Genomic DNA, 18,132 nt, shown 5'->3' with positions numbered 1-18,132 from the left:
ATCGCGGGTGGTCCACTTCTGTCGCCGTACTATGATCCACAGCTCTATCTCGATGCCCACCGATTGCCTGTGGTCCCACAGTTTCGTTTCCTGGGTCTTCTTTTTGACAACAAGCGCACTTGGCTGCCCCATATCAGACATCTGAAGGTAGGATGTTTCTGTAAACTCAATGTCGTTCGCTTCTTTGCCCACTCCTCTTGGGGTGCGGACCGTTCCCTCCTTCTCCGTCTTTATCGTGCTCTAGTTCTGTCTCGCTTCGACTGTGGTTGTCAAGTTTATGGTTCAGCTGCTCCTTCCACACTGCACGTGCTGGATCCAGTCCACCATCATGGTATCTGTTTGGCCACCAGTGCCTTCCCTACTAGCCCTGTTGATAGTCTCCTGGTTGAAGCTGGGATCCCCCCCCCCCCCCCTCCTTTCTGTTCAGCAGTCCCAGCTTCTGGTGTCTTATGCACTCACTATCCGTTCCTCTCCCACTCATCCTTCCTATTCTATCCTGTTCCCAGACCATGGACGTCGCCCACCTGACTCCCGCCCTCGGGCGGGTTTACCGGTTGGGGTCTGCCTTACGTCTCTTTGCCGTGATTTTCAGCTTCCTTCTTTGTCCTGCCTTCCTCGCTCCCTCCCCTCCACCCCCCCTTGGTTAGTTCCTCGGCCTCGAATTCGGATGGATCTCCGCCGAGGTCCAAAAGATTCCATCCCCCCCCCGGTGGTGTTCCGTTCCTTTTTCCACCAAATTTTATTGGAGTTTCGGGATGCTGTTGTTTTTTACACTGATGGCTCTAAATCTGCTGCTCATGTGGGGTATGCCTTCACGTCCTCTGTCGGAATGGAAAATCATCTGCTGCCACCTACATGTGGGGTGTTTACTGCGGAATTGATGGCAATTTCCCAGGCCCTTACCTTTATTAAACAGTCCCAACACAACAACGTTTTGTTATGTACGGACTCGATGAGTGGCCTTCTTGCTATTGACCGGTGTTTTTCGCACCATCCCTTGGTCTCTGCCATCCATGACCATCTCGCTGATATTCACCGTGCTGCTTGTTCCATTGACTTCCTTTGGGTCCCTGGCCGTGTGGGTATCCCGGGTAATGAGCTCGCTGATCGTTTGGCTGGGGGCGCAGTCACTTACCCCCGTTTTCTGTAACCCGTCCTGCAGCGGATTTACGGCTTCACATCAAATCCCACTTCGCACAGTCATGGGCCAATTCTTGGGAGGCTACTCGCCTGTCTAATAAACTTCGTGCGATTAAGGTGACACCAGGCCCGTGGCGTTCTTCCTTTCGCCTCTCCCGAGAGGACTCGACCGCACTGTGTCGTCTCTGCATTGGCCATACCAGGCTGACCCATGGTTTTCTTTTGCATGATGAGCCACCCCCACTTTGTGGTTGTGGAGCCTTCCAGTCGGTAGCCCACATTTTGGTTGAATGCCCCCTTCTTTTGGCTCTGCGTGCTAAGTACAGACGCCCCCACACTTTACCTTTGATGTTGGCTGACGATTCCCGGATGGTCTTTCTGGTTCTCGGTTTCCTCCGGGAAAGTGGTTTTTATTCTCAGTTTTAAGATTTTTAATCTCTGTCTGGTATTGGGGCAGGGCGGTGAGTGTTTGGGTGTCTCCCACTGTAAGTAGTGTTCGGAGATTCCCGATTCACCTCCCTGACCAAAATCCTCTTTTCTTCCCCTTTTACTCTATTTTTACCCCTTTTTTTTTTTTAAAGGCTTGGTTAGTCTCCTTTTCCCATACATACTTCTACATTCTAGCGGTTGCACCTTTTAAGTCACAGGTGGTCTTGCCTCTGCTGCTTCAGCATAGTGTTGGGTTCGTTCTCTTGCTGACTTCCCTCATTTTTTTACCATTGACAACATGACTGCCTTTTTACGTTTTTAGCTTTTTCCCTTTTATTGTTCTTACTTTCTTGAGATGTCCCATTAGCGGAATGGACCATATTTGAAACAAGGGACTGATGACCTTGCTGTTTGGTCCCTTAAACCTCAAACAACCAACCTAGATTCTCAGAAGCAGCATGTTATCATAACGCTTCTCTGTGCGTGTATTACTTCCACATTTGTCATGCTGTATTAACTCACACATTTATATTATGCAGTGAAGCTCCTTATGTTGCGGTTACAGGCAATCATTCACATCCTGCTAAAATATTCCTTCCTCCTGGTCGTCCATGCTAAGCATAACCTTCCAGATTATTTGCCTCTGATATTGGCATGCGAGTCACGCACAATTGAATTGGTTCATCATTTTCTCCTTAAGAGGTTTTCTCTCTCTGATACAATGTTTTAAACTGCTTTTGAGGTGGGTGTTGCTTCTTTGGGTTTGGGGCGTCTCCAACTGCATGCTAAGACTGGCAACCCTCAAGCATCTCTCTTTTACCAGCTGCATTGGTAGTCCCTTTTTCTTTTGCACTTTATTAGCCGTTTCAGGGGTAACACTCCAATCAATAGTGGATGCTGTACCCCTCTTTAACACTTTGCCAGTAACCTATTGGGGGTGGGACAACCCGTCACATGCAGAGCTCTGGAGGAAGCTCACATGACCCCACCCCATTGCTGACCTGCTTAGTTCTCACACATTGTTTTATTGTTGTAGGTCCAATTGATAAGTATTATGTTGTCAGCTGTATCATTTTTTATTGTTATTGCTCTCCTGTGTTGAACTGTTACTGTGTAACTGTCAGCCTTAACAGCACTAGCAAGGGGTCAGATGTGGGTGGATTTTATTCTGCCACAGATGAACCCTGGGAGAACCCTCATTTGCTCTCACCTAAGTACTTTCCCAACCCAAATACTTTTACTTCAATTATGCCTCAGTTCTGGCAAAATATTGTTTTCAGTGTCACGTATTTCCCACTACTACATACTTCTATAATGTAGTCAGAATTTCTGGTGGACGTTACTAACTCCTAATGAACTAACTCTTGACGGAGTGACAAATGACCTCTGTTTAGTAACTTAACCTCCAACGAACCAACTGAAAGATGAAACAATGAAAGGAAAATCAGTGTGGTCACATCATTTAAATACAGGGTGTACATAAAGTCCACAATCACTTTGTTATTTATTGCACGAGAACCAAACATTGTACAGATATCATACATATGTCATTTTGAAGAGAAACCCTGAGAGTTCCCCCCCTCCCCCTCCCACGTATACTGCAACAGCGCAGTTTGGTAATTTGCCAATAGTCAGCGCTAGTCGCAAACATTGCGAGTTCAGGTGCGGAGTGAGCTTTCTGTGTGTTTGAGTTTGACAAAAACAAGTTTGCTACAGCTGCTCAACAGATGTTTAGAACCAAGTATGGTAAGAAGCCACCAACAAGAAAGGCCATTTACCACTGGCATAACAAATTCGTTACAATGGCTTGCTTGTGCCTGGCAAAGAGAAGCGAACATCCCAGTGTGAGTGAAGTGAATGTGGAGTGCATACCAGAGACGTTAATAATGAGTCCAAAGAAATCAGTGTGCCATGCATCCCGTGAACTCAAAATGACTTCAGTGATGGTGTGGAAAGCCCTGCGACAGAAGCTGTCTATGAAACCATTCAAATTGGAGCTAGTGCAGAAGCTCAATGACTATGACAAAGGCAAGCATTTCAAGTTTTGTTCACAGTTGCAACAACTGAACAAGGATTGTTGATTGCTTAATTTTTTAGCTATGAAGCACGAATGCATTGAATTTGAGCATGATTCCCCAAAGGTACATGTTTTTTGTGCCTTTTCACATCAAAAACTGTATGGGCCATACTTCTTTGCTGAGAGCCATTCATCTTTCAAGAGGATGGGGCTCTACCCCATTTTCATTGTGAAGTTTGTGGGTACGTGAACACGGAGCTGCCATGTGGATGGATCAGCCATGCTACACAAGGGGCAGCCGTTACATGAAATGTCCTTCCTGATCACCAGATCTCACTCCATATGACTTTTTTCTGTGGGGACACATTAGGGATCTGTTGTATGTACTGTGTCTACCACATGATGTAGCAGAGCTCTGGGAGAGATTACAGGAAGTGACTGCCACAGTCGATGATGCCGTGCTGGGACAGGTAAAAAAAAGGTTAAGAGTTTCTCTTCAAAGTGCAATGTGTATGATATCTGTACAATGTTTAGTTCTTGTGCAATAAATAATTGAAAGTGTTCCCACACTTTATGTACACTCATCATATAGTACCAACAAGCAGGAAGAATGGTACTGTCAAAAAGCCACTAATAGGGAAAGTGAATGTAAGATTTGGATGTATTTGAAGTTCCTTGGGAAGTACAGTGCATCTGTGAAGAAATTAGTAAAACTCTATTGTGTGATCATTTCTAGAGTATTGCGCCATTGCTTGAAGGCTGCAAGGAGGCAGCACAGCAGATATCAGATGTATTCAGGGATGAGCTGATAGAATCTTTACATTTTTTGTAGACCATTTAGAATTGTAACCTGTCATTTTTCCCCTTATCAGTATGTTACTGGAACAGGACAGAAAATCTTTACTATTACTGCAAAGTACACTCTTCGATGTACTGTACATGACTTCAACAGTGTATATGTAGTTAAAGATAAAGCACATGGCATTGTGCATTTGGTGGTGGTCAGACCATGGGCACCTAATGCTTGAGACACACCATCTTCAGAATTTTTGCTTTTCAGTATTGATGGGAAACTACTACTGCCACCATGAATTTCTAGAGGATAACAACACATTTGTGTGTCACAGGAAACTATCTTGGCACTAAAACTGGCCAAGAGATAAAAGGACTTGATCTACCAACTGAGTAGCTATCCTGATGCATTCTGGAACCAGTTCCATATGTTGTAGCTAACCATTTCTCTGTAATGTCCTTTCTCCCGGAATGCTGGCCCAATGAGGTATGCAGGAGAACTTCTGTGACTGAGAGAGATGCTGGTAGAAATCAAGCTGTGAGGGGTGGGTCTTGAATAATGCTTCGGTTCCTCAGTTGATACGAGCAGTGTTTGTGAAACGCAAGATTCAGAGTTTGAGACTCGACCCAGCACACAGTTTTAACCTGCTGGGAAATTTTATGGCCTTTTTAACAATCTAATGCATAAAAATGAATATTTGTCTTTCAGTCATCTATGTGTTTCTGTGCCATTAATCAAATAACGATGAAACTACAGTGAGTTGTTGTACTCACACCTGCACATGTTCCTGTTGGTGTAAGAACCACCTACCACCTGCAGAGGTGGGGAATTACTTTTGAATACATTGTGGGAACAACCAGTGATCAGTGTTATTACTAATATTTACTATCAAAAACAGTCTTGATCACAAATTATTTATTCTGGTGACCGGTTTTGACCACAACTGGTGGTAAATCACTAGTGATTTGCCACCAGATGGAGGTTCTTGCTCATTGGTCTGAACATGACCACAGTTGTGGTTGAAACCGGTCACCGGAATAAATATCTTGTGATCAAGATTGTTTTTGATAGTAAATATTAATTTGGGAATGCCTGCAATTTCAAATGACACACTAAATGCATAAAAATACTGCTGGTGTAGGATACCCCTACTACCACTATAGATGGGGTGACAAAGAGAAGGGTTGACATGTAGAAATGTCCAAAAATGTCCTTTAACATCTTTCGTGTGATTAGTTGAATTGGAATACTACATAAGTATGAAGTACACTTGTCTCATTTGCATTGTTCAGTGCATCAATTACATCATCTTTCAGGGCCAAAGATTGTGCCACCAGACTCTATACTATAGGCACATTTAATGTCTTCTCTACGGTCGCATGATATAAAACACTGGAGAATTGGACAGTTGCCAGCGACTGTTCTTTGTCAAACAACTACCAGTTAATCTCAAAATTATAAATTTTCTCAGAATGCTGGTGAAATTACAGTGCAAAATTCAGTAAATACGGGGGAATTACTTGTACAAGTGTGTGTGTGTGTGTGTGTGTGTGTGTGTGTGTGTGTTCTGTTCTTTGTCAAACAACTACCAGTTAATCTCAAAATTATAAATTTTCTCAGAATGCTGGTGAAATTACAGTGCAAAATTCAGTAAATACGGGGGAATTACTTGTACAAGTGTGTGTAGCTATCCTGATGCATTCTGGAACCAGTTCCATATGTTGTAGCTAACCATTTCTCTGTAATGTCCTTTCTCCCGGAATGCTGGCCCAATGAGGCCAGTTTACAATAAACTGAATGTAAGATATGAGTAACTTTACCTGTGGATTTATAGTATGAAAGTTACTGAGGCACTAGCCACAGCTTATCGAAAAAGTAGCTCTGTTGAAGGTTGTGTACAATCTCATTGTTGTGTTCATGGAATTTACATGTACCATGTATTTCCTAAAATCCATAAAACAACTATTCTTAGGTCTCAGTTGAGACATGGGTTCACAGAAGTTAAACACAGTGTTCACAGTACATTTTCATAATTATAAAATATTTAGTATGTAAATTGTTTTCTTCAGCATATGGAACTGTGATCTGTTGAATGTATAATTTAGCCAGCCTGTCTTCTATTCAGAGGTTTTGCTTAGCCAAATTGCTTTTTCATACTTAGTATGTTTACCATATTAATTTTTTTTTTTCAGCAAAAAGAACAGCTCACAAAATTAAAATCAGACCTTGAGGATGAGATAAGTTTCCACGAAGAACAAATAAAGCGTCATCAGGAGGCAATTAGACGCCACAAGAAGAGGGTTGAAGGAATTGATGACAATTAGCAAACCTCGAGCAGTAAGTATTATGTAAAATGTTTTTAAATGGTATTTTATAAGCTACGCTTGCCATCTTCTAACTCAGTTAAGTCATATAATGAAAGACAAAGCTGCTGTTGGATGGAAAATAGGAAATTATTAAATGTCATCTTTGGCCAGAATGCTTTGTGCGCTCTCTCTCTCTCTCTCTCTCTCTCTCTCTCTCTCTCTCTCTCTCTCCCCCCCTCCCTCTCCCTCTCCCTCCTCCACCACCACCACCACCACCACCACCACCACCACCCCCCCCCCCCTCACTACAAAAGAGGCTATGAGCTAATGCCCGGGTTTCCACAACCTCGTTAACCACCTGTATAGTTTGCTTCAGAATTGCAAAAGAGAGAGGGAGGTGAGGGAGATAATGAATTACAGTGTCTTTAATGTTGGATATTTCATTAGAAATAAATATTTAGTGTAAGAACTGGCAGACAGCTAATCTTAGAACATTAGTTTTTGTTGAAGAGTTACTGAAAGGAATTACCGTGGCACGTGGAACAAAGAATTAAACAACTAGAAATGGTTGGTGTTTAGTGCAGCAAAGTTACCCGAGATTGAATTGGATAATATTGAGATGTTATGGGCAGAGAGAAGTGTGTACAGAGAAGATGGAGAATATGCAGTATCTGTAAAAGTGTTTTAAAGTGAAACCCCTATTTTACATTTTCGTGCAGTCCAGGCTTTAAAAAATGCAAAATTGAGGAAAATGTTACCCCCCCCCCCCTCCTCCTCCTCCTCCTCCTCCTCCCCCCCCCCCCCCCTCTGACCAAAAAAAAAATTGAGCAAAAACACATGTAATTGACATATATGATAAAAAAAATCCCAATCCTCTCCAATACTTCATATGAAATCCGTCCAAGTGAAGGAAATTAAATGTACAATACAATGTTTATACAATAACTTGTGGTTTCATCAGTTCTTAAAAAATCACAGATGGGTAACAGCAAGTAAAAACTCATCAGGGTACAAGGTAATGGAGCTATTTTCTGATGTGCTAAGACCACAGATTATATGTTCAAAACATGCTTTTTTGAGAGATCATCCTTGGCACTCATTCAGAAAAAAGCAAAAACTAATGAACACATTGAATTATATCAAAAACATCGCAGCAGCGAAATTGTTAAACCATAAGCATAAATGCAGACTTATGTTCAGTGACATACTTTGTCACCATTGCTGTTATTGTTTAATGCTTTTCTTACGAAGTGCGACATTAAAGTAATGAGACTGATGTGGAAAAAAAATGTTGCATGCCGTTTTAGTCAAGTTTAGTGTTGACTCCTTCAAAGTAGTTCCCTTCTGATTGCACACTCTTTTTCCAGCACTTCTGCCGTTGATGGTAACATTTCTGGAACTCATCTTCTGTAATATTCTCAAAGACCTCGTCACAGCATTTTGAACATCTTGTGTTGTTTGAAAATGGTGCCCCTTGACCATCATTTTGACTCTTGGAAATAGAAAAAAGTCGCACGGAGTGATATCTGGTGAATAAAGTGGCTGTGGTAGTACTAAAATCTGTTTTGAGGTTAAAAATTGCTGTACTGACAGAGCAGTATGGGGTGGCACATTATCTTAATGCAGAATCCGGTTATCAGCAATGTTGGCACGGACACGAAGAACTCTTTTACGAAGTCTTTCTAACATTTCTTTGTAGTAATATTGGTTAACTGTTTGTCCAGGAGGCACCCACTGTTTATGAAAAATTCCCTTGGAATAAATTAGCACACAAGCACTCATTTCACTTTTGACTTTGACATGCAAGCTTTTTTTGGTCTAGGTGATCGCTTTGAGAACCATTGCGAACTTTGGCTTTTTGTCTCTGGATTGTACTGAAAAAACCAACTTTCACTACCAGTGGTAGCACAGCTCAACAATTCTGAATTGATTCCCATTTGCTCTAACACATCACCTGCCACATTTTTCCGTGTTTCTCGCTGTTGTGGTGTGAGATTTTTGGGCACCATTTTTGCACCAATCTTCCTCATACCAAGATCTTCAGTTATTATTAGATGAACCATTTCTCCGATTGACGTTCAGTACTTCTGCTATCTTTTTTGCGGGTAATCTTCGATCAGATTGTAAGAGTACATGCACCCTGGTCAAGTTGACATCCGTCCGTGAGGTTGATGGTCGTCCACTGTGGTCTTCATCTTCAACATTCATTCTGCCTTCACTAAACATTTTACGTCACCGAAAAACTTGAGCTCTTGACATAACCCCCTCTCCAAAAGCCTTCTGAAGCTTACCGTAAGTTGTCGTCATGTTTTCACCCAATTTAAGGCAAAAAGAAATGGCATACCGTTGTGCAATATTATGCTGTTCCATTTCCGTGACGAGAGACACAAACACATGTTAACTTATTACAGCACAACTCACGACTGAGAAGTTGCATCGATGTGCCGCTTGGATTAGAAGCACCTTATAGATGAAGGTCAAAGATATTGTGCCTATGCAAGCCTGCAGGGTTGCCATATCTTACAAACCCCCCAGGGGGTCCACAACTCTCTTGTGGATACGTGCATAGCGAGCACGGGACCCCGAGCTAATGTGGCCTTCATTCCTTTCCGGGCTGCATACCTTCCCTTTCCTCATCCTTCCCCATCCCCCATCTTCGCCTCCCCCCGCCCCCCCCCCCCCTCACCTCTGGCTCTTTCCTTCCCTTTCTCCCCCTCTGGGAGTATGGTTTGTGCCTACGTCCGGAGACGGACGCTCGAAACAGTAACAAATTCTTTGCTTTCTCCGCTTGCAAGTCTTCGTTCTTCTTCTGTCCTTCTCTTTTCCTTACCTCTTCTCTTTGCCCTTTTCTCTGCTGTGGCATTTGAGACCCCTCTTCTTTCCTTTCCCTTTCTCTTTTTTCCTCCCTGTGCGTGCCTGAAGGCCGACCCATGCATTACCATGCGTAGCTGGTGACGGGGTAACGCGTAATTCCCCGCCCCGGGTAGACAGGTAGGACACGTACGTACCCCCTGGTAACGGCCAGGCCCAGGGAGGGGTGATTACCCGAGCTAATACCTTCCGAAAGTGCCGATTGGTCCCTCCGTCCGTTTGTCGGGAAGTGTGACCTGAGGTGTGAACAATCACCTAAGGCGGGAGTGCCCTGAGAGAGGGCCCCCACAAGGGAGGAGCGCGCCATCGGAGACGCCGGTAATCATGGGGGATTCTTCCGCAATGGTTTCCTCACATTCCACTATGTCCGCTCACAAGTGTAAGTTCACGGAGTCTCAGCCACAGACAGTTCTTCCATCGTTGCCACAGTTCCTTGTTGTTTCTCGGTCTGATGAAGGTCACGACTTCTCCACGGTCAACCCTTTCATTATTCAGAAAGGTGTCGACGCAATTGCAGGTCCTGTAAAGTCTTGTTCCAGATTACGGAATGGCACCTTGTTGTTAGAAACAGTCAGTGCCCTCCAGGCACAAAAATTGCTGCGTACTTCTCCACACCTTCCCTGTCCAGGTGGAACCGCACCGTACTTTAAATTCCTCGCGTGGAGTCGTTTATACACGCTCCCTCGATGGATTGTCTGACGACGAAATTCAGCACTACCTGTCTGACCAGGGCGTAACGGCTGTTCATAGAGTTATGAAAAGGGTTGACACGAACATCATTCCAACCCGCACTGTCTTCTTGACATTTGACAAAGTTCAACTCCCATCGAAAATCAAAGCAGGCTATGAGATAATTTCCGTTTGCCCTTACGTCCCAAACCCTACGCGTTGCTATCGGTGTTAGCGGTTCAATCACACCAGCCAGTCCTGTTCCAATCTGGCCAAATATGTTACGTGTGGCAAGGATGCCCATGTGGGTGCTTGTCCACCTCCATCCCCTCGCTGCATCAACTGTATGGGTGACCACGCTGCTTTCTCTCGAGATTGCCCCATTTTTAAAGTTGAAAAGCTCATCCAGATCAGAGTGAAGGAAAAGGTGTCGACCTTTGCTGCTTGAAAATTATTCGCCAGTCGACAGCCCACCGTGCCTCAGACAGGAAAATACAGCACTGTCCTTGCTTCTCCTCGGCCAACAAAGGAGGCGGCCACGCAGACTTAGGACCTCACCTTTAGTGCCACGATCGTGAGATCGGCCAGCGTAAAGATCGCCCGTTCAACATCACCACTATTGCCTGCCCACTCTATGGCTCACCCTTCATCGGGTTCTGCTAAATCTTGAGCCCAAAAGTCAGACACCAAGACTTCGAAAAAAGAGCATACTCATGATGATTTTTTACGCACCCCAACTTCACAACCATCGGTTCCTCCTTCATCTAAACATCATATTTCCAATAAGGCTAATAAGAAGCCCAGTTCATCTCCTTCTCCGCCAAGGCGTGTCCCATCTACAGCACCACCTGGCGGAAATCGCCCTCGGCCGTCTTCTGTGTGGCCGAGGCGCACTGCTGGCGGCCGATCAACCGGCCGATCGCTGGAGGCAGGAGCTGCTCCTGAACAACTATGGATCAGGATCTTCTGCCTTCGGCTAAATGCCATTCCATGCTGTCGGTCGCAAGCTCTGAGCAGTCGTTGAGTTGACGGCAACCTTTGTCACATTCCTCCATTTTCTGTTTACCCTATGTTCATTATCCACTGGAATATCCGCGGCATTCGAGCCAATCGGGATGAATTGTCGATCCTCTTACGATCCTACTCGCCGGTCATCTCTTGTCTTCAGGAAACAAAGCTGCGTCCCCATGACCGCTTTGTTCTCCCCTATTTTCAGTCTGTCCGATTTCATCTCCACTCTGTTGAAGGCACTCCATCCCATGGTGGACTCATGATACTCTCCATTATCACCCAATCCCCTTAACCACCTCCTTCCAAGCTCTCACTGTCCGTCTCTCCCTTTCTGGATATACCTTTTCTCTTAGTACTGTATACAGTCCATCGTCCACACCAATGGCACGAGCTGATCTCCTTCATCTTCTTGGTCAGCTTCCACCCCCCTATTAGCTGGTTGGGGACTTCAATGCCTACCACCCGCTTTGGGGATCTCCACATCCTTGTCCACGTGGCTCATTATTGCTAGACGTTTTCCACCAAGCGGATCTAGTTTGCCTCAACACTGGGGTCCCTACATTTTTGTCTGCCTCCACGACAAATTTCTCTCATTTGGACCTTTCGGTCGGTACTGTTCCGCTAGCTCGGCGCTTCGAATGGTTCGCCCTTGATGATACACACTCGAGTGACCACTTTCCATGTGTCCTTAGACTGCAGCCTCAACTGCCATATATGCGCCCGCGACGCTGGAAGTTTGCCCAAGCCGATTGAACACTTTTTTCGTGTCTAGCAACATTCGATGACCGTCACTTTCCTATCGTCGACGATGAGGTCACACATCTTACCGACGTTATTCTTACAGCTGCGGAACGTTCAATACTACGCACCTCCAAATTGCCCCGGCGCCCCCCAGTTCCTTGGTGGAACGAGGCATGCCGTGATGCAATACGTGAGCGGCGACGTGCTCTTCGCGTTTTCCGCCACCATCCTACTTTGGCCAACTGTATCCGCTATAAGCAGTTCCGTGCGCGATGCTGTTGCATCGTCTGCGATAGCAAGAAGGCGAGCTGGAAATTCTTTACTAGCTCATTTAACAACTTCACTCCCTCCTCGGAAGTTTGGAGTCGAATTCGACGGTTATCTGGCGCGCCTAGTTTCTCCCCGATCTCTGGGCCCAATGTCGGGCGTGATACGTTAGTGGACCCCGTCGCAATTTCTAACTCCTTGAGTAAACACTTTGCTGAGATTTCGAGCTCTTCAAATTACCCGCCAGCGTTTCTCCCGAAGAAACGTGCAACAGAAGTGCAACCTCTTGCTTTCTTCTCTCAAAATCGCGAAAGCTATAATACTGTTTTCTCCATGCGGGAACTCCAACATGCACTCTATTCTTCATGCTCCTCCGCCCCAGGACCGGATGGTATCCACATCCAAATGTTGCTGCATTTATCAACCCATAGTGTGCGTTACCTCCTCCACATTTATAATCGAACTTGGACCGACATTACTTTTCCCAGACGATGGTGGGAAGCTATCGTCGTTCCTGTTCCAAAACCTGGAAAGGACAAACATCTCCCCTCTAGCTATCGCCCCATTTCTCTCACAAGTAGTGTAAGTAAGGTTTTGGAGCGTATGGTGAATTTCCGTTTAGCTTGGTGGCTGGAGTCCCGCAGTCTTTTTAACACCTGCCCAATGCAGTTTCCGAAAGCATCGTTCTGCAGTTGACCATCTTGTTTCTCTCCCCACTTATATCATGAACAATTTTCTCTGGAAACGCCAAACAGTAGCAATATTTTTTGATCTGGAGAGAGCATACGATACCCGTTGGAGGACAGGCATCCTCCGCACACTGTTCTCTTGGGGCTTTTGAGGTCGGCTGCCACTTTTTCTTCACGAATTTATGGCAGAGCACACATTTAGAGTGCGGGTGAACACTACACTCTCCCGTACTTTCTCCCAAGAAAACGGGGTACCCCAGGGCTCCGTGCTAAGTGTTGTACTGTTTGCCATTGCCATAAATCCAATTATGGACTGTCTCCTTCCTGATGTCTCGGGCTCCCTCTTTGTGGACGATTTTGAGATCTACTACAGCTCTCAACGGACCAGCCTTCTTGAACGACGTCTTCAAGGCTCTCTCGATCGCCTCCACTCTTGGAGCATCGAAACAGGCTTCCCCTTTTCTCCCAGTAAGACCGTTTGTGTTAATTTTTAGCATCGTACGGAGTTTCTTCCACCCTCCTTACATCTAGGACCTGTCAACCTTCCGTTTTTGGATGTCGCTAAATTCTTGAGTCCTATGTTTGACAGAAAACTGTGCTGGTCCTCCCACGTTTCCTATCTTTCGGCTCGCTGTCTGCGATCCCTCAACACCCTCCATGTCCTGAATGGTACCGCCTGGGGAGCGGACCGAGTGGTCCTTCTCCCTCTATCGCGCCTTAGTGCACTCGAAATTGGACTGTGGAAACATAGTTTACTCCTCTGCTCGGCCGTCTATTCTTCGGCGTCTCGGCTCTATCCACCACCGTGGATTACGTTTAGTGTCAGTAGCTTTTTACACCAGCCCTGTGGAAAGCCCGTATGCTGAGGCTGCTGAACCTCCGCTGTCCAATCGCCGAGCTGTCCTTCTGAGTCGTTATGCTAGCCATCTGTCTTCCATGCCTGCTAATCCAGTCTATGACATTTTTTTCGACACCTCCTTGGATGTAGGGTATGCAGGCCGCCCCTCCTCCCTACTACCACCGGGAGTCCGCTTCCGTCAACTGCTCCATTCTCTTTCCTTCCGCTTTCCTAAAACCTTCTTGACAACTTGGGGCACAGCACCGCCTTGGCTCCGTCCCCAGATCTGCCTGCTCCGTGACCTCTGTCAATTTCCCAAGGATGGTACCCCTTCACTTGTTTATCATCGGTCGTTTGCTGCTCTATGTGCACAAATGAAGGAAGCCACATTTATTTACACTGATGGCTCGAAAACATCGTTAGGTGTAGGGAGTGCCTATATTGTTGGCGACACCCCAAATCAATTTCGGCTTCCCGGCCAGTGTTCGGTTTATACTGCAGAGCTTTATGCTGTTCTCCAGGCTGTCCACTACATCCGCCGCCATCAGCGGATACAGTACGTTATCTGCTCAGATTCTCTCAGCTCTCTCCTCAGTCTCCAAGCTCTTTATCCTGTGCACCCTGTGGTCCACCGGATTCAGGACTGTCTGCACTTGCTCCACCTGGCGGGCGTCTTGGTGGTGTTCCTCTGGCTCCCGGGACACGTTGGTATTTGTGGAAATGAGGCGGCCGATATAGCGGCCAAGGCTGCAGTCTCTCTTCTTCTGCCAGCTATTCAATCGATTCCCTTCACCGATCTACGGAGCGTTTTATGTCATCGAGTTGTTCTTTTATGGCACGCACATTGGTCGACACTTCCCCATAATAAATTGCGGGACGTGAAAGCTCTTCCTTGTGCTTGGACCTCTTCCTCCCGAACACGTCGTCGGGAGGAGGTAATTTTAACTAGACTCCGGATAGGGCACTGTCTTTTTAGCCATCGACATCTTTTAAGCGGCGATCCTCCCCCACTCTGTCCCCATTGCTCTCAGCTGTGGACGGTAAGACACCTTTTAATTGAGTGCCCCTATTTTACTCCGTTACGCGCCTGTCTACAGCCTGTCGCCTGATACATCGTCAGTTTTAGCAGATGACACGCGCTCGGCCGATCGCATTCTCAAGTTTATTAGTGCCAGTGAAATGACGTCAGTCATTTGAAGCTTTTTTTGGGGACCACCAACCCATTTCTGTAGTGAATTTTTAAGCCTTCCTTCTGCTTTTAGTTTCTCCAATTTTTTTAGTTTCATTCCCATTTCTGCTGGTTTCCATTTTCGTTTTTTACTGTTTCCTAAGTCACGGACCGGGCGCTAATGACCATAGCAGTTTTGCACCCTCAAACCAAAACGAACAAACAAACAAAAATCTTACAAAGAAAATCAGTCTCATTACTTTATAGTCGTACCTCGCATGAGCCACATTTCATATGCTCTCCACTGTCAGTGTTATTTTAGGCTTTATGGGAGAAACAGATGCGAAAAATGGAGTTTACTTAACCAGTTCATGTTACAAGCTTATTAGAAGTCAGCTCAGTGAATTTCTGTACACTGTGTAAAATGTAAATTTGAAAGCAAGCTCAGGTGCTACAATTTGGCTTCATGCCCTCTATCACTGCTGCTAATCTTTATGACCTACAGTGTGTGGTTCAAAGTATTTACATGATTAGTGTGTGCAGTTGTTGCAACTGTATCATGTCAGATTAGAATACAAAGTTCTTTAAAATGTGATGTCGCAAAATCTTTGTTCTGTTTCTGTGTGACATCTGTCATAGCACACCACCTACATGAAAATTATATTTTCAGCACTTCACAAAATGCTTTCACTTCTACCTGCACTCCCATCACTCAAGGCCTATTCCTCCTCTCCACACATCCAGTAGGTGAGCTCATTTTACATGTGTTAGTGTTGTGCGGTGGCTGCGCTGGCTATTGGGTGACTTAAAAAGTCAGCAGCCAGTAAGGGTTCACTAGGCAGAAATGGGCGACGTTTCCTTGATTATGACTGATCATATTCTTAGAGATTCAGTGTTTGAATTTAAAATGTTAACAATTGATTTTGTTGGTGAATACAGCACACCGGAAATACGTGCAAAAAGGTGAGACTGAGTTATAAGCGCCACAAGAAAAGGTGAAGGTTGGGCCCTTTCGTCTTGTACTGGCTGGGTCTGGAACACTTTGTGTCGATAGTCTTCTTCAACCATTACCACTGCAACCCAACAGTAGTTGTATCATAATTATGTGATGAAGCTAAATCTAGCAGGTTGTGTTGGCTACACCGATACTGGATTACGTCATCTTTTCCTCTCTCAAATCTCCCCTCTCCAAAACAGCCTAAAATATTCCCTTAATGTAAAAATATGGAATTTTTAGCATTTATCTTAAGAGTTTGCACAGGGGCTATGAATTTATAGTGAAGAATTGTGAAAAACGTAAAATTGAAGTTCCACAGAATTTAAAAATAAAGGGGCCATTAGTAAGCTAGTAACTCATTGTTGTCTGTAACCCTTCCTCTTTTATGGCATTGATAATTGGGTTAACTGTGTGTTACATGCTAATTCAGCATGCAGATAGTTAGCCATTGCAGTATGCATTTACTGTGCCAGTCTGATGTCCATATAGATTTTCTGTTGTCTGAACCAACCAACCAATCATTGATCCCCCTCATAAATAAGTACAGCAGTTTATCACTCATCACAATTCTACACTGGCTGAGAATTTGTTATGTAACTAAGACACCAGGAATAGGTTTTCTATAGTCGTGCTCAGATTCCCACACTACCCCCTATTCTTCCCTCTATCCTACACTGTAGAGAAGCATTTGTGTTCACGCCTTTATGGTCAATTTCATTTTATTTAAATATTTAGTTGTTTGAGTACTTCTGTAGTTAAAGGTAAGAGTATTAATCATGTGCCCTTTCCGTAAAGTATTCCAGTAGCTTGAAATATTTAATATAATGATGAAGAAAAGCATTGTGAAGGAAGTAGTACATAAGTATGTGAAACATGTTTTGTTGTGAATCGCCAAATTGGTCTTTCCTCCACCACAGGAGAAAACAAATTTTATATGGTAATATAATCAGAGGAATGCATCACAAGCTATCAGCAGTCTTGTCTAGTAGTTTAGATAATTCATGGTCTTTGTGTTTCATTCATTGCTGAAGCTGTAATCTAACAATTACTGAATATTTTTTAAATTTAGTCTGTGAAATGGGTTAGATTTCATAGTTTGTTGACCTGAATGTAACATGACTTACCTGCAATAAACATCAGATTTCACATACACTGTAGTTCTGGATATCATCTACATTGCTTTTTCTTCATTTATTGAAAGCTGCCATTATCATTTGAGTTCACTCACATAAAGTGTCTATTCTGTTGTTTTTCCTTTCATATGATAGTAATAATAGTAACATAGTGTAACAAGTGAGACCCCGTGCAGGTTTTAAAGTGATAATGGGTCTAATGAAATAATGCAAACAATTATTTATGTAATTTTTTGTGTTTACTGTAGTATCATTAAATAGTTTGTGAAAAATCTTAATTTATGAAATATTCATATTTATTATTATATTTGAAGAGGTAAGCTACTGTTTAAGTTCAGTATTATAAGTGAATTTAAAAGCATCCAAGAGTATTTCATTGTGAACGTAATATACATCAGGTGCTTTGAATACAGTTACTTTTCTTGTTTTCAGAATGCTTGGCTAGCTGGAATGGATATTTTGGAGTTTTTACTCATTAGTAAGCCTCATCAAAAGTACAGATTTTTATGTACTTATTAATTTTACTTGGCAGCAGTGTGGCGCCATAGCTATATTGTAATGTACAGTTGTGATGTTAAACTTTGAATGGTATATACTCATTACTGACTGACTACAATAACTAATTAAATGTTGAATGATACACTGTTTGAGTATTTAACTTCATTGAAAAGTCCCAATATGACCTTATTTCATTGTAGTGCCCATTCATATTTGTGCAGAAAATGATTTGAAGCTGTTGACATTTTGTGTATTGTCAAGTCAAATAGCTATTTAGAATGAATTGTTGTCCAGTAATGCCCTGATAACAGGCAATATGTTAGTCATCTCAATACCAATAGCAGTTCCTGCAAATAATAATTCTTGTTTCTCACAGCCCATTGTGAGCCAACTTGACATCTCTTCATTTGCTTGCATGTAACCTTTATAAATTTCAGCATAAGATTGAGTGAGCCATACAGCAGAAATCTTCATTCATTCATTGGTATCCAAAACACAGAATCGATATCAGTACCAGATCATGATGATGGTTGTTGTTGCAAATTGAATATTTTCAGTATTGTTG

At 43.9% G+C, this 18,132-nt stretch overlaps 1 protein-coding gene across 1 annotated transcript in view; it reads left to right on the top strand.

The window, feature by feature from the left end:
- Positions 1–17,714, top strand: part of LOC124599800 (ATPase inhibitor, mitochondrial-like) — a 35,701-nt gene extending 17,987 nt beyond the window's left edge. The window contains exons 3-4 of the mRNA XM_047136108.1: positions 6,572–6,716; positions 17,502–17,714. Coding sequence (XP_046992064.1) covers positions 6,572–6,703 — 132 coding nt within the window. The 3' untranslated portion in view covers positions 6,704–6,716; positions 17,502–17,714. The remainder of the gene's footprint in view (positions 1–6,571; positions 6,717–17,501) is intronic.
- The last annotated feature ends 418 nt before the right edge of the window (positions 17,715–18,132 follow it).

This window comes from Schistocerca americana, chromosome 1, assembly GCF_021461395.2.
Source record: "Schistocerca americana isolate TAMUIC-IGC-003095 chromosome 1, iqSchAmer2.1, whole genome shotgun sequence".
Classification (NCBI taxonomy): domain Eukaryota; kingdom Metazoa; phylum Arthropoda; class Insecta; order Orthoptera; family Acrididae; genus Schistocerca; species Schistocerca americana.
Note: the sequence above shows the minus strand (reverse complement) of the source record. Positions and strands in the feature narration are given on the sequence as shown.